At 40.8% G+C, this 22,067-nt stretch overlaps 8 protein-coding genes across 8 annotated transcripts; 4 read left to right on the top strand and 4 right to left on the bottom strand.

The window, feature by feature from the left end:
- Positions 1-90: 90 nt before the first annotated feature.
- Positions 91-1,737, bottom strand: PRP19 (E3 ubiquitin-protein ligase PRP19; the record flags this gene model as incomplete). The annotated part of the gene is made up of 2 exons (XM_003648445.1): positions 91-1,634; positions 1,725-1,737. The coding sequence occupies 2 exons, from the start codon at positions 1,735-1,737 to the stop codon at positions 91-93; spliced, it is 1,557 nt and encodes a 518-aa protein (XP_003648493.1).
- A 406-nt stretch (positions 1,738-2,143) lies between these two features.
- Positions 2,144-3,562, bottom strand: STR3 (cystathionine beta-lyase STR3; the record flags this gene model as incomplete). Its single annotated transcript, XM_003648444.1, has 1 exon — positions 2,144-3,562. One exon carries the CDS (start codon positions 3,560-3,562, stop codon positions 2,144-2,146), a length of 1,419 nt encoding a protein of 472 aa, XP_003648492.1.
- A 1,820-nt stretch (positions 3,563-5,382) lies between these two features.
- On the top strand, positions 5,383-8,040 carry Ecym_8404 (Zn(II)2Cys6 transcription factor; the record flags this gene model as incomplete). The annotated part of the gene is made up of 1 exon (XM_003648443.1): positions 5,383-8,040. The coding sequence occupies one exon, from the start codon at positions 5,383-5,385 to the stop codon at positions 8,038-8,040; it is 2,658 nt and encodes an 885-aa protein (XP_003648491.1).
- Positions 8,041-8,903: 863 nt separating this feature from the next.
- Positions 8,904-10,625, top strand: COM2 (Com2p; the record flags this gene model as incomplete). The annotated part of the gene is made up of 1 exon (XM_003648442.1): positions 8,904-10,625. The coding sequence occupies one exon, from the start codon at positions 8,904-8,906 to the stop codon at positions 10,623-10,625; it is 1,722 nt and encodes a 573-aa protein (XP_003648490.1).
- Positions 10,626-10,924: 299 nt separating this feature from the next.
- On the bottom strand, positions 10,925-11,664 carry MND1 (Mnd1p; the record flags this gene model as incomplete). Its single annotated transcript, XM_003648441.1, has 2 exons — positions 10,925-11,599; positions 11,662-11,664. The coding sequence occupies 2 exons, from the start codon at positions 11,662-11,664 to the stop codon at positions 10,925-10,927; spliced, it is 678 nt and encodes a 225-aa protein (XP_003648489.1).
- Positions 11,665-12,270: 606 nt separating this feature from the next.
- GTS1 (Gts1p) lies at positions 12,271-13,704 on the top strand (the record flags this gene model as incomplete). The annotated part of the gene is made up of 1 exon (XM_003648440.1): positions 12,271-13,704. One exon carries the CDS (start codon positions 12,271-12,273, stop codon positions 13,702-13,704), a length of 1,434 nt encoding a protein of 477 aa, XP_003648488.1.
- An 808-nt stretch (positions 13,705-14,512) lies between these two features.
- ATG1 (serine/threonine protein kinase ATG1) lies at positions 14,513-17,713 on the top strand (the record flags this gene model as incomplete). The annotated part of the gene is made up of 1 exon (XM_003648439.1): positions 14,513-17,713. The coding sequence occupies one exon, from the start codon at positions 14,513-14,515 to the stop codon at positions 17,711-17,713; it is 3,201 nt and encodes a 1,066-aa protein (XP_003648487.1).
- A 548-nt stretch (positions 17,714-18,261) lies between these two features.
- On the bottom strand, positions 18,262-21,807 carry SAK1 (serine/threonine protein kinase SAK1; the record flags this gene model as incomplete). The annotated part of the gene is made up of 1 exon (XM_003648438.1): positions 18,262-21,807. One exon carries the CDS (start codon positions 21,805-21,807, stop codon positions 18,262-18,264), a length of 3,546 nt encoding a protein of 1,181 aa, XP_003648486.1.
- Between the last annotated feature and the right edge of the window lie 260 nt (positions 21,808-22,067).

Raw genomic sequence — 22,067 nt, 5'->3', positions numbered from 1 at the left:
GTTACAAAGGCTAATCGGCTATTATTGGTGAGATATCTGCTGTGTAAGACGATGGGGTTCTAATACTATGTATGTAAACTTTGGTACATGTTAACTTATCCGTATTTTCACAGAACAAAGGAGCATTCCATTTTCCTTTTCAGATGGATACACGAACGCTCGGAGATATCTTCCCTGTGTATCCTCACAGTACGTAACTTCGTGATCAGTCAACAAGTCGATTGGATATGAAATACCGCTAACCCAACAATGTTTAGATTTGACGTATGAATACGATTTTATGCTGCATTCTGTAGTGTGCAGATAAAGTCCTTTCCCTGTCTCATCGGTTTCAAAATCTGTAAGGATTGGAGCATCAAACTTTAATTTGTCCATCGCTAGCGTAACATCTTCTTTTCTCAAATCATAGACATGGAATTCAAATTTGGATTGTACGTATAACCAATAACCATTTGGCGCAAACCTAAAGTTTACGATTGAATCAGACTCCGAGTCCGTCAATTCTACTTCTAATATAGTTGGATGTTCAGAAGGTGTTTGTACACTAAAAATTGCTATTGATGTATTATTGGTTTGGTACGCCAAAAGTAAGCCATCCTTGTGAAGTTGTAAATTGCGTGAATAACTTGTTGCATCGAAATATGGACTACCATCAGTTAGTTGGTAAACATTGGAGCCATCTAAAGAAGTGTAATATATTTGGTGCTTATCATTCAAAGTGATAAAATAATTCGGGGCAATATTTGAAGAGTACTGCACTGACTGTATATGGCCTTGTACTGTATTTTTAAAACTTTGGATTTCACTTGTGAGAGAATTGTATACACCAAGAACTTGTTCACCAACAAACACAACTCTTTGTTCTCCAATTGGGTAGGCTATCTGCAATTGGGTAGGTAGATTCTTCAGCAATACAAATTCGTCGTCTATAATTAGTCTTACATCACTTTCACTCAGCACAACCGTTACTCTATCAGCAGGATTAATAAGTCTGTTAGTAAACACCTTAGATACATCAAAACTATTGTTTTGTTGCTCCATTTTCTCAATATTCAAACTAACCACAGGTTTTGGCTTTAGTTTTGATTGGTTTTTTGTTTTCATTACATATGACTGAGATTCACCAACTAGCTCCTCTAGTAAAAGTTCCGGTAACTGAATAATGTCAGGAGCTTTCCTAGCAGGATATTTAACAGGTTCTGCAGCTTCGCTACCAACTGCTTCCGTCAATTGTGTCAAAGTATGCCTTAAATCATCTCTTTCCTGCGTTGCACGGGCGGCTACCCTAATAGCAGCGTCGCATTTATACAATGTGGCGGATAATTCCTTTTTGCAGATGTCCAGATGGTTTCTCAGCTCAAAGTTTTCCAACATAAGGGCATCCCATTCATTTTGTAGAGTGGAAAGCAGATTTGGAATGCTATAGTTTGCATTGAGTGTTGCTGAGTTCACAGAGTTACTCAATGCGTATTGCTGGGGAGTTTGAGAGATTTCAATAAGCTGTTCTTTATTTAGGGCAGTATTTGATATTGGATCAACGCCATTTTCTTCAACATATTGTTCGATCAGCGATTTTTCAAAAACGCATCTTGAAACAGGTGATATCACAGGAATCTTTGGTTGCTTCCCGCTGACTAGTAGAATAAAGTAAAGTTAGTAACTTACACGTATGGCCATATATTTCTCAAATTAAGAAATAGAACAATTAAAAAAATGAAACTTACTGGCACAAAACATCTGGTGGGTGGGATTAATTGTATATTTTCTTCTTGCAATCCTATACTATTAATTAATTACTTACGAGAAAACGCATTTGGTGAAGTTTTAAATGTCGAGAAAGTTTTAAAAAATTGGTGATTTGGTCACGTGATATAGGAATCTCCAAACCCTGATCATGAACACCGCTAAATGGAATATATATATATTTATATTGAAGAACTACACTAACCTACTGAATGAAATCCCAAATTGTAGGCTTGCCTAATAATAAAACCTTGGTCAGTTACGTCTTATAAGTATATATTGGTAGGATTAACAATCATCCCATAGTAAATTTCGATACCAAAAGTTAGTTGTTAAGGATAACTATCAGAATAGTACATATATTTTCTTAAATTTCTAATTAATATAGAATATCATTGATCTATAATTTAGCACTACAATATACAGCGCCAGGTGCATTTGCTATTTTCTCTCCGAAAAAGGCATCATATATGTTTTTGTTATAAACAGTTTGGCCAATGGTATTCTTGGCTAGGTGCCCGTTTAACTTATTGAAAATCGTATTTCTGTTATCCCGAAGTTCAAGTAGTCCAACATCTTCGAAGGCTCCTAGCAAATCCCATTGCAAGTCTGAAACGTCCTCTATACCGCAACAAATGCGAATCAAGTCTTCAGGGAATTTCCGATCTTTACGAAGTTCTGGATCAATCGACGCGTGAGACATCTTGCATGGCATTGAAATCAAAGAGTTAACACACCCAAAGGACACTGTGACATTCCAGTACTTAAACTTCTTTGAACAAACTATCTTTTCCGACAATTCAATATCACCAGTTTCAATAGATAACACGGCACCAGGCCCACTATTGAAACTTCTATGCAAGTGGAATTGAGGATGTGACTTCAACCCTACGAAACGTGTGCGAAGCTGGCTGTTCTGCTCCGTCGGCGCAAAGCCACAACTATCCTGGAGCCAGTGGGCTAGAACCATTGCATTATGCTGTTGCTGGTACATCCTTACGCCAAGGGTCTTCAACCCACGGATCAATAACCATGAATCCATTGGCGCCAACCCAGCACCCATTGAATTAACAATGAAATACATATCCTGAGCCAACTCCACCGACGCCGCCACTATAACCCCTGCCATTATATCATGATGACCGTTTAAAAACTTTGTCGCAGACTCATAAACCAGATCCGCACCCAATTCTAAAGGATTACAGTTAATCCCTGAGACCATGGTATTATCCACCACTATTTTACATCCGCTACCGCCGCGATGCGACTTCACAAAACTGATAAGCTTCGGAAGATCGGCAACCTTCATCAAAGGGTTCGTGGGTGACTCCAAAAGCACGCACGCAACGTTCCGCTGCGACAGAAACACATCCACAAACCGCGCTGCATCCGACGTATCCACATGCAATACCTTCACATGACCCTGAATCCCCAAAATACCCAACAACCTCTGTGTACCCCCGTACAAATCATCGCCTGCTATCACCACAGGAGTCTTCCCGGCTTGGTAAGACCCTAAAATCGACCGCAATATGACATCTAGCGCTGACATCCCACTAGATACCGCAAGCACCTGCTCACCACAAACCCCATACAACTTCCCAACTTGTCTCTCAACCACACTCCGTGTGGGATTACCCGATCGTGTATAGTCATATTCCTGACATCCTGGCTCAAAGGACTCCTGCTTAAAGGTCGTCGACTGATACAATGGAGGAACACTCGCACCATACGGATCCTTCTGTTGAGTCACATTGACTAACCTGGTATGCAACGACGAACTACCACCAGCTTTCCGCATATTCCTCTGCTTTTCCATGCTTATCCCTTCTCGAACAACCTAGACAGGGTGGATCCTAATCCAACTCTCCAACTCTCCAATATCCAGCTCCAAAACTATATACTACTTTTTTTTAAATATTAATTTTCTGTATACGTACCGAATCCTTCGAAGACAGAACGGTTGTATAATAATAGAGCGCTAATAAAAAAGAAAGAAACACCGCTCGCTGTGGATGCTGGATGCGGTGTGCGATTTGGGGAGAGGGACTGACTAGGGAGGAACACCGCGGCGGTGGGAGGAAAAGACTTTCTTCGAGAGCATATAATAACACGTGACCACCAAGAACGAAAAAGAAAGCATTACTGTGGCTTCGTAATGTGTGTTTGCGTGCGTGCGTGTGGTGTGCCTCACAACGCGACTCGCTTTCGACACGCGTGCCGCGCTGCGTTGCCTTGGCCTCTGGTCTGAGTTCGAGCGAGGCGCGTGGGACGCGTCCACGCGTCCCACTGTGAATTACGTTACGCTATAAGCCAGCGCGCACGGGCGCTGGCACAGAAACTGGCGGATAGCTATTGTCTCTGTCGTTTATTGTTCTACCTGCACGGCGAAACGGTGCCTGCCATAAAGCAAAAAGGTCTGCTTAATGCATTTGATTTGGTTTTTGCGCGTTTGCGCGTTAAATGGCATGCAGGAGCATTTTCTTTTCCTTTTTGTTTTGTTTTGTTTTGTTTTTTGTCTTATTCCGGCTCACGCATGTGACCTCGAAGAAATTCCGAACTGGACCAAATGATTTCTGTCTCGGGCACCGGTATTTAAATTGTTTTGCCGGGTTATTTTCTTTTATTAAGAAAAATAGAAAGTAACGCGGTATTAATCTTGCGTACGAGCATCATTTATGCAGGCTGGCGGCAATTATTGTTGAAAAAGGCCAAACGAAAAATAAAGCCAGCGAAATTTCAAAAAGGGAAGAATAGGGTTAAAAAGATGGGTTTGGTAAGCAGGTCGGTAATGCTTGGTTAAGCGAGTTATAGCGGTTTTGATTCGAAATTAAATGAGCAGGAGGAGGAGCCTGTAAAATGCAGGAGGATTCGGGAATATAGATGCGGATTGCGGGGCAGATGGAAATGTGTATTAGGTCATACGGTCTCTTTTTAACAGATGGGATTGGGCGAGGGAGGGGGGACGGAGGAGGAGGAGGGCAGGAAGAAATTGGTGGAGGAAGGGGGAAGAGAACGGGCGAACAGGAGACGCGCAGGACAACTTGAAACAGACAGACGCAGGTGATAATGAGGTAGAAAGAGTATTCTGTAATTTTGTGTATGGGAGCCTGAGGTGTGTGAGAGTATCTGTGTAGGAGTGTGTATTAGGTGAGTAATTGTGTATATTTGTGAGCATAGAAGGGGGGAGGGGGAGGGGGTTAGAAAGAGGGAGATGAACGGAAGGGTTTTCTCGGCTTAGGATTAGCGGTGTGTAGATCTGTCATTTTCGATATGCGGGAGCATATAGAGAAAAGATGGGAGGAGAGGAGTAGAGCAGTAGGTTATTGAAAAAGAAGAGAAGCCTGTGGGAAATAGATTCAAGCAAACAGATTTTAAACAGAATGTTTTTAAAAAAGAGTAGTTGCACCGAGTCGAGGTGAGAGGATTCTTTTTGGGACGGCGTTGGTTTAGTGTTGCGTCCTGCGTCAATCAGATGTGCATAGAAGTAGAGATTTTAAAAAAAAAGGCGAGGAAGGCATCACCAGGATATAAGCATAGGTAGATAGAAAGAGGGCCAGTTTATTGTTAATGGTTGTAGTTGAGAGAGATTAATTGCAAAGAACAGAGAAAGTTATTCTGAGAGATCTGCGAGAATCAATGTCAGGAAGAGGTTCTAAGGTGATACCGATAAAGAACCAGAGCGCAGTCGTGCTGGAGGATGGGACAATTTATAAGGTTCAGCATAAAAGACAGAGGCGTGTATTGAATTGTATGCCGTGTCACAAAAGGAAGGTAAAGTGTAGCCGGGAGAGACCATCTTGTGACAACTGTTTGAGGAACAGTTTTGAGTGTGTATATTTCGTTAACGATCGGGTTTCAAGGGGAGGGCAGCATAAAGTGCCCAAAGAAAGCAAACAACAATTGCTGAAGGTGATCGAGAAGGCGAGAAAGGTTGTTGAGCAGGAGAATTCTGAGAATGCGGTGGTTATGCAGGAGAATTCTAGAAGTACGGCGGTTGTTGCAGAGGAATCTGCAACCCATCCAAACAAATACGTAGTTGATAGGAGCTTGGATTCCACTAATAATGCAAGGGAAACGAAAAGAACTGTGATTACACAGCCTGAAGAAGGGAACAGTGACAGTCAACATCAGCTGTTAACCTCAAGCGGGAAGCATATTTCCGCTAACACTTTGTCTTTAGAATTGCCACAGCCGCTAATGACTTCAGGTGCTGATAATTTCCAGTTGCTACCGAGCAGGGAAAGATGTCTGGAACTTTTGGACCACTATAAGGTGTCTGTACACCCCATATTACCCTTGGTGGAGATGGACCAATTTGTTGTCGCGCACATGGAATTCTGGGAATCCTGGGATGGAACTCTCAACCAAAAAACACTCGACTTTTTGTTACTATTAATGCCCATAGCATATGCAGGTGCGACGGCCAAATACCATGAAACTTACGATCCTAAATTAATGGACGAGATTAGGAACTATCACAACGTAATCCAAAAGCTTTATACTTTATATGAATTCCCAACCCGGTTTTCGTTAAGAAGCTTAATTGGGAGTGTCCTTTTAAACTCAATAATTGAAAATCCAAGTATTACAACCGTGGCCCAATTGTTCAGATTAGCTCAAAAAATCCAACTGACACTTGATCCAGTCTCATATCATGGGATGACTGACCAAGCTTTGATTCGCAGCCGTCGGATACTGTTTTGGCAAATATTTTATCTCGACACAATAACCTCCTTGCACAACAATTTACCACCTTTGATTAAGCCTGGAGAATTTGATACTGTATTAATGACAGAATTGGACCATAATGGCTTCATGAACCCAAGTGTATGTTTTATTAACGCGAAGTACAGGTTTGTCGTCCTAATAAATGAATTGTGTCAGGGGAACTTTAACAATATTCACACGCGGGGCGAACATACATCATCCGGAATCAAAGAGCGTATTCTGGAACTGCATGATTGTTGTACTGGGAGTGCATTAGTCTTGAACAATCATTTAAAAAGATACAAGGCAGAGGATCCTGTGACCGCTAGGTTTATAGTTTGGGCTGTTTTCATGCTGAACACCTTTGCTGATAGATCATTGCTCTTGTTACACTTAAGCTTAATTCGCAAGTCACTTCTAATGATAAGTAAAAGAAAGACTACACGTAGTACTAGCAAACCTGGGGGTGACCCCATAATCGATAGCGGATACGGTCAGAACCTCAATATGATACAGTATCTTCTGAACGACAACGGGTACCTAGATTTTTCCCTTGACAAGACTTGGGTTTACAACTATGAAGATTTGAAAAACAATTTGGTTCCCGCATCGCTTCACTACTTGGATGAATTCATCAAGTACCAAGCAGAAAGCACACATGCCACTTTCAACTGGGAGCTACTTGTAGGCGATATGCCTATTAATGCGATAACATTTGCTCTAAATTCACTGGCTTTAGATATAAGCCGTGTGCACAAAATGGGCAGTTATTTTCAATTGCTAACTGACCTAAGGTTCATGCTGCTCTCAAAAGCGATTCCATTAGTAGAATCCAAGATGAACGCTACCACAGAAATCTGTAAACACTGTTTCAAATTGATAAAGCTACTTTTTCAATTAATTCAGATTAAATATGGAAACTCTGAAAGCCATGCGGGTAAAAAGTTATTCTTTAACAAGTACGAAATCCCGCCGATGCTTACTTCGAACACAGAGACACCGATGGTGCCTCAACCAAGTTTAGGTGTATGGGCCAACTCCACTACCTCCTCCTCCAGCAAACAAGCGAAGGTACACCCCACATCCACGGCGCACGCAGAACCCGCATCCACGGAATCCCAGCAATTTGAGCAACAGAGCCCGGGTTCCGTCAACACCGTGCCATTAAGCGAGGAGAGAGGAACCGCTGCTACTAGCTCAATGAGAGCTGAAGCTCTATTCGATGACGCTTTTTTATTTTCCGGCCACTCCCCCCACAATGCAGACCAAACGCACAGCTATGGCTCTTCTTCTTCCCACCTTGCCTCGAAAACTATAAAAGCACTATCAGAAGGTCTCTACGACGGGGACGAAGCCGAGCCTTGGGGAGAACTACTAAGCTCTCTTAATCCAGAACCCTCCATTGTTAACAAATTCGACGAATCCCAAGAAATTTCAAAAATATACGCCGAGGTCCAAAAATACATTTTGTCGTTGAGCGACAATGATTGTGACGTTGTGCATGTTGCCTCTAGCGACGGATACTATCACGAGTTCGAAAATGCCCTGTTAGAGATCCTCTGCGACATTTTAACTGGCCATTCCTGAAAACACATAGAAAGTATATATATATCGACTCTTCCATATAAAAGGTGATTCGTCTTCACTCACAGACATATCCTCTCGAACCATATTTTCTTAGGACCTCTACTACAGCAATGACAGTGTGCTAACAAAAAAGCACCATCAAAACTTAAATGTATATTTTTATATTGCTACACTCCTTGGTATTACTGTTCTTGGTTGTGATACTACTACTATCTTTTGAATGTTGCTTACAAAGAGCTTTGCGTACCATGCTATAAAAAAAAGCACTACAAACAACAAGCAAGCTAGCAAACCACCCGCAGCTAATTTACCATCGACTTGTCATGGTAAACTAGCCCCAAAGTCTTTTTTTTCAAAACTATAATAAACCAAATTTATAATTTTTTTGTGCTGGCTGACAGCAACAAACACGTCTAAATAAGAGTTATTGCTAAGGCAAGAAGAAGATGCAGCAGCCTAGCACTAGCACCATTATACTTATTATGGATTAACAGCCATGCAGAAAATCAACCAGTACGCGAAGAAGATGAGGCAGCACCAATCTGGCATGCATCTGAGTGCTGTTGATGATGTAATTGAAATATACTAGTAAGGGTTTCTCGAGCAACTTTATATATACGTATTTTTACATTTTTCATGCGCCTTGTTTTAACGTTGAAATTCAAGACAGCAGCAGCACAAGGACTGGACAGTCTCTGGAGCTCAAATCAGTCAATTAAGCAGTACATAAATAGCGGGTAGAGTTTTGAGTTGTAGCCGAGGAGCAGAACTGAGAGAGCAGGGCGATTTTATACGGAGTTATAAGATATTTAGAGAGGAGTGAGGTAGTTATTGACGGGTACATATTGTTCGAGCGAGCGAATATGTCATTGTACCAGCAGCCTGTAATGAATGTAACAAACGAGGCAACGATGCATTATGGACATAATATCAACGGTGCTGGTCCTGGGTATCTATATTTGCAGGATGACAGGTTCAATTTCCAAATACATCAGAAAGGTATAGATGATTCGGAAAAGATCAGGAATGACCTGACAGGCAACACGTTGAACACAACTGCTTCTGAATTATCGACGAGCCAGATGTCCTCGATAACTGCTTCTATAACCACTGTTGGTGATATGATGAAGCAGGGAGATGGGTCTAGTTTGGATATTGATTTGATTGAGGAATATTTAAATTTGGAGTCGCCACAGCAGTCTCGGCACCAGCAGTCGACGATACAATCACAGACGATTGTAAAAAGTCCGTCTCAACAGTCGAATATACAGTTACAGCAAGAGGAAGAACTGGAGCAGTTAAACTTCTTTCCACAGCAACAGTACCAGCAGCAGTACCAGCAGCAGCAGCAGCAAGATTATCTTCACAGCAGCAATGTGTATCTTCATTCGCATCAACCCCACCGCTATCTTGATCAGCAACAACAGGACCGGCAAGAGGAACTACAGAAACACCAACTACGAGAACAACCCCAATGGTTCCAGCCACATACAGAAGAGAATTATTATGGCGAACAACTACAGCGTTTATCATTTTCGAGTAATAATAGGCGCCTCTCTATCAGCAGTTATCATAGCGACAAACCAGTATACTACGAGTATGAGGATTTTGGTATGCGCAGTGAAGAAGATGAGGAGGATGGCTTACGGAATGATGATGATGATATTGTCACCACAGATGTCGAACGTTTGTACCATCTATCTCACTTAATGTTATCCCCAGGAAGGAAGTTGCGCAAAGATTCTATATTTAGCGATTATGGAAATGACATGGCTATGCCACTCCCTAACGCCCAAATGAACCTCCAAATAGAGGAGGAATACACAACATTTGCAGATTCAGAGTCCATACCACAATGGAGAAGAATGAAAGAGCGCCTAAAGTGGAATATCTTTGGTAATAAATCCGAACCAGCGTTATCATCAAGTGAATATACCTCCATGGACGATACCGAACCCCAACCGTTACTAAGGAAGAAATATTTCTGGTCAAGGAAACCGACCATCCCTGTTATTCATATAGATTCACAAAATATGAACACCGATGTAGGCTCACACGAGGAGGCCTCTATTGATCCCAGTGAACTGCTAAGGCCTGGTGCTGCTGATTTCTCGTTCAACTTAGAATGTGTTTCGCCTCCATCAGAATATACAAGTAATACCATGGTCAATTCAAGCAATACTTCTACTATAGGGAATGTACAAGACTTCTCGAACTCATTAGAGCAAGAAATGAACAATTGCTATTTGCATCAGAGTCCTGTTAAAACTACTGAGATTATCCCCACTATTACTCCATCAAAGGATTCTACACTAGCTGAGTTGAGTGTAGCAAGAAAGAAGTTAGGATTGCCAAAAACACGTGGTCGTAAGCCATCCCCAGCACTTGATGCCACGAAACCCTTTGGTTGTGAATTCTGCGAACGTAGATTCAAGAGACAAGAACATCTGAAAAGACATGTAAGATCTTTGCATATGGGTGAAAAACCTTATGGTTGTGATATTTGTGGTAAAAAGTTTAGCAGAAGCGATAACTTAAATCAGCACATTAAAACACACACTAACGGCAATTTTGATGATAATTAGAATAACTATAGATTTACACCTAGGTTATTACTCCATTCTTTTTGAATATCGCCCCACTACCTTCTACATTATTTTAACCAAATTACTTTAACTTTTTATCATGTTTTATTAATACGTTCGCTTGATGTGCCTGCTAACACAGTAATAGACATTTGAGACATACTTTTAGGACATTCACACGCGATATACATATATACTAAGTGAATTACGTCCATCCTGTCGATGAGGATAATACACAATTCTATTAGGGAAGATGATCTTACTACATAAAAAACTGCGCGCTTTATATAAGGAGCAACTCATACTATTGATTTCCTAATCTCTTCAAACTCTTCAAACTCTTCAGGCATATCCATAGAAGCTGCTAAGTCTGCTCGACGTACGCCATGCTTACGCATCAGGAAGCTAATTATTAACTCAATATTGTCTGTTATTTGATCGAGCTGTTCGAGTTTGCGCTTCAGATATTCTGAGTGTTGTTTAATCTTGTTATCATCCCACTTTACTTGCGCAACTTTCTTATAGGCAGTTTGCACCTGCGTCAACTGTTTACCAAGTTCCTCATTTTCTTTCACCAGCTTTGCACGTTTGTAGTTCTTCCCACCATGTACAAAGGTTGCGGACCGCTTATCCTGTTTCTGATCATCAAGTTCACTTTGAAGTTCTTTGATTTTCTCTTGCGACTGGTCAATCTTTGCTTTGTACTGCTTCATCTCTACATACATCTTACCCATCAACTGGTTCTTAAAGCACCAGTACACATTGACGTTACCGCACTTCTCAACGGAAATTATCCCGTCCTCATCAATTAGCTGCTGAACGAGCTCCTTCACAAGCATAGATGTTACGCCTGCACATCGCTTCGGAATGTACTTCTCTAGATCCTTAATGCTGTATATGTCGTGCCCATCCTGGAAAAACCTGAGAATCCTGGCCTTCTTCTCAGCTAACGTAACCACAGTTCTTTTGGGTGGCTGCAGAAGTATGAATCAGTTAGCAACTGAATACCAGTGACTCCTTCCACAAATATACATACCATTTTGATCCGTTCTTACTATCCGGGCAATTATTCCAATATACTTCTGTTTTGTAGCGGATAAAGATTGATTAGCCGCCAAAGCCTTTTTAAATAAGGATTGTCTTCCAACCATTAAAACCACCAACAGCACGAGTAGCAAATTGGTACATCATCCAAGAATGCCACAGCTGGCATCGCCATCTCCGTAATCTTCCAGCATATAATCAGTTTGGTAGGTTCTGTATTTATCTAGTTGTTTTAAGAAGCTCTGTTTATGCCCGAGAAGAACGCACGCAACAAGTCCACCTAAAACCAAACAAGAGTTTTGTTCATTGAAAACAAAAGATAGTTAGTCCCAACACGGACCAAGCATCAACCAACCCCAATAACAGGACTCCTCGATATATACAGACACAGGTATTGAGTATTTGATTCGCTTTAATGATATGACACCGAACATCGTAACTCACGTGACTTATTAGAAATTCGCGCCGTTAGTAAAAAGGGATGAATTTATCAACACTTTTTCGCTCAGAAACTGTCATCGAAACCATGCATTGATACAACTAGGTCTTCTTGAAGTTATAGTACTAGGAGGAATTCAAGGAGAGTATTTCGTGTGTTAAAATGAGATTTAAAAGTTCTAGGACAGTGGAGCGTGAATTGAAGTCTCTTGTAAATTCTTCTGAGAACGGAAACCGCTGCGGCGAATGTTCTGCCACGTATCCGACATGGTGTTCTGTAAATTTAGGCGTGTTCCTATGTGGGAGGTGCGCATCGGCGCATAGGAAGGTCCTAAATGGGAACGAAAGCCCTCTAGAATCCCAAATTAAGTCTCTGTCCCTTGATAGGTGGAGTGCCGATGAGTTGGAGGAAATTGCTAACAGTGGTGGTAATAAACGGAACAATGCTGTATGGAACCCCAAGAAACAATGGTTTCCTTACGATGCGGATTCGAACAAATCCCAAGTTGAGGAATATATCAGACAGAAGTATATTGTAGGAAGCTTCAGGCATGTTCCTATCAGGTCCGAAGACTATGGGATGAGACCTGAGTCAAGTTCATCTCGCCAAAGCTATGGGGGTAATACAGCTGGTAGTGCAGGGGACTATGCTTCCAATTCCACACCCATGTCAAATTTTGCAGACGGAGTCCGTAGTTCCTCTGGTGCAGGCAGTATTCCAGATGTCTCTGCGGCTCGCATACCCAGTTTGACGCATCGCACTGTCACAGACCATGAAATCGGAAAGTACAGTAGTCAGCTCTCTAAAATGCGCCAACTTGGATACAATGATACGGATGCTGTTGTAGAGGCGCTTGTGTTTGCCAAAGGGGATATCAATTTATCTCTGGACATCTTAGAAAAAGATTCGAGGGAGCATCGTCCATCGCCAGCCCCACCTCTTCCAAAGAGGCATGAATCATCACCCAAGCCGCAACCGGCGGTTTTCGATGGCTTTACAGGGGCCTTACCGCAAAACATTCTGCAACAGAATACTCAGCTGCAACAGAATGCCCAGATATCACAACCCACAGGTACTGTATTCGATGGAAATGTGCAACAATACCTAGATCCACTGACGGGCCAAATTTATGTCGATCAAACACAATATATGCAAGCTGCCCACCTACTACCACTACAGCAGCAGCAACAGCAACAACTACAGCAGCAACAGCAGCAACAGCAGCAACAGCAGCAACAGCAGCAACAGCAGCAGTTGCAACAAGCCTCCATCGATAAAAATGCACTGATGGCCCTTTATGACCGCCCTGACCTTTACTCCAGCGCCGTGGAAATTAAACCAGACAACCCACAGTATCAAAAGTTACGAATGATACAGGAACAACTTCAACAGCAGCAGCAGCAGCAGCCCCAACAACAGTACCAGCAGCAGCAGCAGCTACAACAACTCCAACTTCAGCAGCAACTCCATTCCCAAACACAACCACAACAGCAACAACAGCCGTTCCCTCTTTCCAACCAACAACAATTTCAACAGCCCTACCAGCAGCCTCCCCAGAACGGCTACCCAGGCTCTGGATACTACTATCCTATGTAATGTATATCTTCATATAAGCCAATCACGTGTAAACGTATGTTGTGATCTCCAAACGGTCATCTCATCAAGGGGGGGGTGCTACAATAAGTATAATAGTCTTACTGTTGTTACTGTTACGCCACCGAGGGTTTGGGTGGATAAAACCAAGCACAACAGCAGTAAGAGAGGTTGGGCTTGTCATCTGGTGAGCAGTAACAGCCTGTTACCATCTAAATCACATAACCACCAGTTGGTCACATATGAATAACTCGTTGGATACGTATTCTACCTAAATCTTTAAAGAATATAAGATCAGATAGCTACGTTTCAATTAGTCACCGTCATCATCACATACAAATACGCACGGATACCCATCCATACACACATACACATATCACACATACAAACAAACAAAAAACACATATATATACAAACACGCACACTCATATTGAACTGTGTGGCATCTATACCAAAACATTTCACTTTTTTTACACTCCAGAGCTTTCGGTTTGATTATAGGGAGACAGTAATATAAGGGTTTTACCTGCAAGGCAGTTTCTTAGAGTGTTTCGTATCATATTCTAAATCTAACTGGTTACCATTCTGTTGTATTCGGTTGGCACATCATACAGATACGCGTAAATTGCACGGGGAGACGTGTAACTGCAAGCACAGAGACGCGTATACTGGTATCTGTTACTCTATTCTATTATTGATATTTTTTACCAGTACCATACTATTTCTATTATTACTTGTTATTTGTTATTCCGGTCTACCATACACAAATCGCGGCTTCCAGTCCATCTTTATATTCTTAATTATCGACACCATGAGCTCCAAAGACAGCGGCAACCCTGGTGTAATCAGCAACTCTACTCGGCAGATAGTTATTATTGCTGACAAGTATGTTGTGGAGAAAGAGATAGGGAGAGGTTCGTTTGCTATAGTTTACAAAGGCCATCTGCTCACAAACCGAGATCAGAATGTTGCCGTCAAAGCTGTGTCCCGGTCTAAACTAAAAAATAAGAAGCTCCTAGAGAATTTAGAGATCGAGATTGCTATTCTAAAGAAGATCAAACACTCACATATCGTTGGATTACTCGAGTGCGAAAGAACGGCTACTGATTTTTATCTTATGATGGAGTATTGCGCCCTTGGGGACTTAACTTTCTTTATTAAGAAACGAAAGAGCCTTGTTGATAAACATCCCTTACTTCGGACATTGTTTGAAAAATATCCGTCGCCTAGTGAGCAGCACAATGGTTTGAATAGAGTGCTAGTTGTCAATTATTTGCAACAGTTATCTTCTGCTTTAAAGTTTTTAAGGTCAAGGAATTTAGTTCATAGGGATATCAAGCCACAGAATCTATTACTTTCTACACCATTGGTCGATTACAATGATCCACAGGTATTCCACGAAAGAGGGTTTGTGGGCATCTACAACTTACCTATATTAAAGATTGCTGATTTTGGATTTGCAAGGTTTCTTCCAAACACCTCTCTTGCTGAGACTTTATGCGGATCACCATTATATATGGCACCCGAGATTTTGAATTACCAAAAGTATAATGCTAAAGCAGATTTGTGGTCTGTAGGAACCGTGTTATATGAAATGTGCTGCGGAAAGCCTCCATTCAAAGCATCAAATCATCTAGAGTTATTTCAGAAAATTAAAAAAGCCAATGACGTGATAAGTTTTCCTAAACACGTTGAATTAGAACCTGCTATGGTTGAATTAATATGCGGTTTGCTAACATTTGAACCAGCTAAGAGAATGGGATTTAGTGAATTTTTTGGGGATGAACTTGTAAATGAAGATTTATCGATTTACGAAATAGAATCCGAGCCAGATCTGGCGACAAAATCAAAGAACGTTACAGAAAGCAATATGTTTATATCGGAGTACCTATCCATAGCTGAACGTTCAAGGAAGTCAACACCTATGTATTTAGCTAATACAGACGCTATAGAAGATCCACAAATATTGCGAACAGAGCACCAACAAGAACAAGAACAACAACTGCAGCAGCAAACACAACAACAACAACAACAACAACAACAACAACAACAACAACAACAACAACAACAACAACAACAACAACAACAACAACAACAACAACAACAACAACAACAACAACAACAACAACAACAACAACAACAACAACAACAAGTACAAACAAAAGAACAAGAGCAAGAAGAGCAAGAAGAGCAACAAGAACAAGAGCAACCACCACAACCACAATCACAACGACAAAAGCAACCACAGTATCAACAACCACAACAACAGCCACAGTACCAACAACATGACCATGAACAACAAGAACAACAAGACCAACAACAAGACCACGAACAAGACCAACAAGAAGACCAACAAGAAGATCAACAAGAAGATCAACAAGAAGATCAACAACAATACCAAGAACAACCACAGCAGCCACAATCTTTCTCACAACAGTTTCAGACGTCCTTCCAACAGAAAATACAAAACGTACAGCAGCATCAGACACAACTCAAAATTAAACATATTTCTAGTAAGGACTTGAAGCCATTACAAGGAGAAAAGAAAGCTCTTTCGGCACCTAATACTAACATAGATACAAAAAATTCTAGGATAACTGAGAAGACAAAGAGTTCTTATTCTGATTTGCTACTTGAGAAGGAATATGTTGTGGTGGAGAAAAAGAGTGTTGAAGTAAATGCCTTAGCTGATGAATTCGCTCATGCCGGTTCTGGGGCCCAAGCTATAAGTTTACCCGATCAGTACATACATGACGTTTCTCAAACAAATCAGTTTACTCGTCATTCATCCAGTCCATCTGGTATGGCAAGCACCCCCAAACAGACTTTTTTACGTCGTAATTCGAGAACATTCTCTTCCGGTGGCGGGTCCACCTCCAGACGCCCTTCTCTAGTTGATCGCAGGTTATCTATAAGCTCGTTAGGGGCTACAAATGCATTATCAAAGGCATTGGTGATCGCATCATTAAGATTATTTGGGAATAGTCAACAGCAATCTAATAATGGAACAGCAGCCATCAAACAAGTATCTAATGTGTCTCCACTATTAAATCCTCAAACCTTCCAAGACATGACTGAACATGTCGTGCTGACCGCTGATCATCAATGGGATAATTCTAAAGTTAATGAGATAAGCCAAGATGATGTCATTGTTCGCGCTTTGGAGAACTTGACTGCAAAAGCGTTTGTAATATACTCCTTTGCAGAGGTTAAGTTTTCCCAAGTGATCCCATTGCCACCTAACTCTACACACGACACCTTTTCCATCCACAAAAGGCTAAGTAATGGGAGTTGCGTTATAGAAGACGAAGATGAAGATGAAGAACTGGATTCTCCATCAACAGGAGAGCCTATGAGAAAGAGTTCTTCTAGTGGGAATATAAACAGTGGGACATATAATCAGTTTTCTTTAGACACCATACATGAATTGAATTTGAATGATCTACCACGCCAAGAATTGAACGTATTATGCACTGAGTCTATTGTGTTGTACATGAAAACCTTATCGCTATTAGCTTATGCCATGCATTTGACTTCTAAGTGGTGGCATGAGTCGGTGGATAAAAACTGTCCCTTAAAGCTAAATGTGTTAGTTCAATGGATAAGGGAGAGATTCAATGAATGTTTAGGAAAGGCGGAATTTTTAAGGATTAAAATTCAATCAATTCAATTACAGAGTGACGATAATCGGCCCTTAGGATTGGTTGATGTAGAGAGCCCTGAGCCTGTATTTGTAGAAAAGTTAATATATGATAGAGCTCTGGACATATCAAAATCAGCCGCAAAGATGGAGATACAAGGAGAATTCCTAGAGAGTTGCGAGGTAGCGTATTCTACTTCATTATGGATGTTGGAAGCTTTACTAGACGATATAAACGAAGAAGACAACTATGATGCCGATAACCTAGGTCACACAGGCGTTTTAGACAACTCTGATAAGGACATGATCAAGAAATACATTGATAGCATTGCTAACCGTTTAAAAGCGCTAAGAAAAAAGATTGGTCGCTAAAGACAAATAACTCGCTCTTAAAGCACATCCGCCTAGCCTTTTTTGTGTTGTTAAATTACTGTTTTTCCTTTAATACCTGCAGGGCATCGTAATTAATCTCGCGTTATTTCGAGAGTGCTGGTTGTTTCTAATTGACTATGCTTGCTTTTAAAAAGACGGTTATATGCTTGATTGTTATGAAATAGTTTAAATTAAGTTTTTACCCTCGTTATGATTTTTTTTAAATATTTGATCATACTTGGATGAACTTCATCATCAATCGTTTAATGTAGGTATGAATAATTTTCCACACTCCTTTTTACATACCCGCAATTACATGAATTTTTCGCCTCTTACACTTAGATCGAATATTAAGTAATATGTGCTTATATATTATATGTTCCACACATCGGGGACTTGCCTTTATCTTTATAATAATTAAATAAAATCTGCAACATTCCTACATAAAGCACAACTTTTAGAATATACCGTCTATTAAAAAAGATAACTTAGATTAACACATATTATTTTGCGTGTACAATCTTTAAAGATTAAGTAATTAGTTATGCTCATTTATATCCAATTAATGCATCATGTTCACATTTTGCTAGTTTTGCAACTGTGATCGACTGTGACCTCAGCCGGCGACTATCTGTTTCATTTCCACTGGAATGAATAAGCCTATTATTAACTGTAAATGATTCGTTCCGCTTTTTATAATCTAAACGTTGAAACGTGGTTTGTTTCTTATTTAACCCAAGAAAACGGGCGCTATCATCACCCGTATCAGGGGTTATATTAGGAGACAGCATGGACTGCATTACTGCGACGGAGCCTCTTCTAGAGGTACCTGTAGAGCTTAAAACACTTTGCAATAAGTCTTTAGAAGATATATGGGAAGAATCATTCGTTGTAGTACTCAAAACTTGATCAATATGCGTTTCCTGTGTTGTAGCTGGAGAGGGAGCATGAGGTAATAGCCATCCATTGGTGCCATATGTTAGTGGAGCTGGGCTCGTTGAATTAATAACCTCTCTCTTGAGTTCCGGAATCATGTCCAAGACATCATCGGGAACGTCAACACTGTATTTCATATGTTCATTGTAGGACAGGAGGTGATTGCAATTAGAACCAGCAACAGGAGTGGTTGTACTTTCACCTTGTGAGTAATTACGACGACCAGATTGGATATGAGTCAACGTTGTCACACTATCACAGTTCAAGCCTAGATGTAGCTGATTTGACGAATGTTGTTGAATCGACTGGGCCTTTGGAGTTTTAAAGGGGGACCTCTGATCACAGTTTTGCAACTTGTTATTGCTGGGCGAACAAACTCGCAAGGAATGACCAATTGAGCCCATATCCGACATTAATTTATCGTTATCATCCATAATTCCATCATCACAATATAAATTCTGCGACCTCCTGCGTTCGTAGAAGGGTCCAACCCCTCTCACTTCCGGAACATTTCTTAGTGAAACATCACTTCCGTTTTCGGAATCGATTCCAAATTCAAATGGTAGAGATTCAGTATCAGATTTATTACCACTGTAACTGTATGTACCGCATGACTCCAAATTAGATGATCCATCAGAATTGGTAGTTTCAGAATCCTTCTCATCATCGCTACCATGCAATCCGTGGAAGATACCCTTTCTTTTGGAGGTGCGATTTGCCAGTTTTGAATTATGAGAGGTTCGGCAGTCGGGTTCAATTATGGGCGTATATTCGTTTCTATGTGCAACTATTGTCGCAGATGCACTTGTGGTACTATCTGAAAGACGAGGTGTGGCAAAATCTGATGCAAAATCGCGACTATCAAATCTACTAGATACATTGACAGAAGATGTCACACCAGTACTCGGAGTCATTTTGAAACGACTTGTCGTAGCGGCACTTGAAAATTCAGCACTAGAACGCCTGGAGAGATTGCCCCCTGATTGCGGTGAAAACATGTTCGACCTAGGAATGCGATTACTTCTGTTTGAATCGAGAGTGAGGGTGTTGATACTCAATACAGGAGGAGATGGCAGTCGTTTATCATGAGGTTTTGGAGTCGTAGTTACATGTAAATTATTGATTGGACTCAATAATGAGCCAGTGCTCTTATTATTTTGGGGATTTTTAGCTGCATGTGCTGTTTGCCCGTGTTGAGGAGAACGTTGTTGGTGTTCTGTTTCACACAACGACACGCCGTTTAACGCGTAGTTATCAATGTATAGACTATCCAATGAAGCAAATGAAGAGTTGACCGGCAACGAAACAATGGAATTTGGATCTATTTCAGTGTCAAATTTTTGTAGTTCTCTTTGAAATAATTCACGGGCGCTCAGTTCGGGTTGAACCGTAGCCTGATGAGTATGCAACGAAGGAATTGAACAGTAAGCGGGTAATTGATCTCTACTGGAGGCAATTGGACCTTCGCTTAAGATAATGTTTACACTGTCTATGTCAGTTGGAGAAAACGTTGATTTTCTAAGTGTTTCAGCGTAACTCAAAGAATCTGGTATCTCTTTATGGTCGTTGTTGGTTAATGAATTTTTGTTAAAGAAATTCATGATGTTCTTCGAACTAGATCCCATATTGTTCTTATTATTCCCACTTGAAACGCCCAGTAGAGTATCCATCATTGATTTTTTTAATCCTTTACCGATACCATACACAGCATTATCCACTTCATCAAGGGAAACTGAAATTTGTTGATAACATTCAGCTTCATTCCTACAAAATGTTGTCTGTTCAGATAACTTTAAAGAAGCGTATTTTTCATCCAGACCCTGGGTATTGTTAAAGTCCCAACAGACAAAGGGGTGCCTTTTGATCTCCGATATGGTTATTCGCTTAAAGGGATTTTTTTCCAGCAACTTATTCAATAAATCTTTAGCTGCTTCATATTCATCTTCACAGGATAGTTGGGATACATTGTTTTCTTTCATATCCAAATAACTTGGAAATTTCAAAGGATCATTAACAATTTTCTCAAACAACTCCATTTCAAAGTCAGAAATAAATGGTAACTTTCCAAACAATAGGCAATGCAATGTGACTCCTAAAGCCCAAATATCTATCATGAATGAGACTAAAGGCCCCTTTGTTGGAATTTCTTCTCTATCAATCTCCAACTTTTGATATACATCATTACCCAAACATATTTCAGGAGCGAAAAAGGCTGGAGTACCCGCTGTCTTGGCCAATTCCAACTCATCTGGCCCCTCTGCTCCAAACCCAGCTACTGCAGAAGACAGAGATGAGGATGACGAAGCACAAGAAGAAGACTTGGAAGATGCAAGAGATACACCGAAGTCCGATATCTTCACGACGTCATTTTCAGAAAGAAGAAGGTTTGCTGGTTTAATATCTCTATGAATAATCCCTTGGTAATGTAGGTATTCCAAGCCAAGAACGACGCCTCTGAGAATTTCCCTAGTTCTTTGAAAAGTTAGAAGAGGAGGCCCACGAGCAGCAATTTCAAGTTGGTCGCCAGGACACCATTTTACTTCTCCTTTAGAACAATATTCCAATACCAAATAAATTTTTCTAGATTTCATGTCATCAAGAACCTCAATCAACTTCACAACATGCTCATGGTCGCATTTTTTCATGATAGCTATTTCTCTCCGTATTTTATCATTCTCCTCATGTTTAGCAGGTTTCGTTAACTTCCATGAAGTTCTCTTATTGTGCCGGTCAACAATCTTTATGGCTACTTGCTGTTTCGTTACCAAGTCAAGCGCCAACTTCACCTTACCATGCTGGCCACGACCTAACTCTTTAATAATCTCATATGTATTTAACACCTTACGCTTAGATATAGGGTCATATTCAAGCGAAATCTTATTTGTTTCTTTCACCTTGCGTGTTGCACGTTGCACAGAAGATGTCTTAATGTGGTGTTGATGCAAGGGATGATTCAACTGTCGCTGTCTTTGTCGTTCCAGTAATAGATTTAACGAGTCGCTCGACGACAGCTCATCTTCTTCAATCCCATCAAAATTTCCTAATAGAACAACTTCTTCGCTTTTGCAACGATCTCTCTCAGACATGCTCAATCTGGGCGTAAACCCAAAAGGCAAATCCACCTCTTGTAACTTACTGACTTGCAGATTTTTGTCCATAATCCCTCGTTTCCTGATACTCCATGGAATATATAACAAAAAGGAAGCTCTATTCGCAACTTTGGAAAGGAGATAAGCGATAATGTTTGAATTCCTATAGTTGAAATCAACACACACAAGTGCTCAGTGGAAGAAGACAACAAAAACAATAACTATAAGGGGCCTCCACTATTCAACTATTATGTTATAATCACCCGCTGAGGAATCAACGTCACTGGATCCAATTTAACTCTGGTTTAGTCTTGTTCTCTTTTGTAGTA

This window comes from Eremothecium cymbalariae, chromosome 8 (genome assembly GCF_000235365.1).
Source record: "Eremothecium cymbalariae DBVPG#7215 chromosome 8, complete sequence".
NCBI classification, from domain to species: Eukaryota; Fungi; Ascomycota; class Saccharomycetes; order Saccharomycetales; family Saccharomycetaceae; genus Eremothecium; species Eremothecium cymbalariae.
The sequence above is the reverse complement of the archived record's forward strand: the minus strand, read 5'-3'. Positions and strand labels throughout refer to the sequence as shown.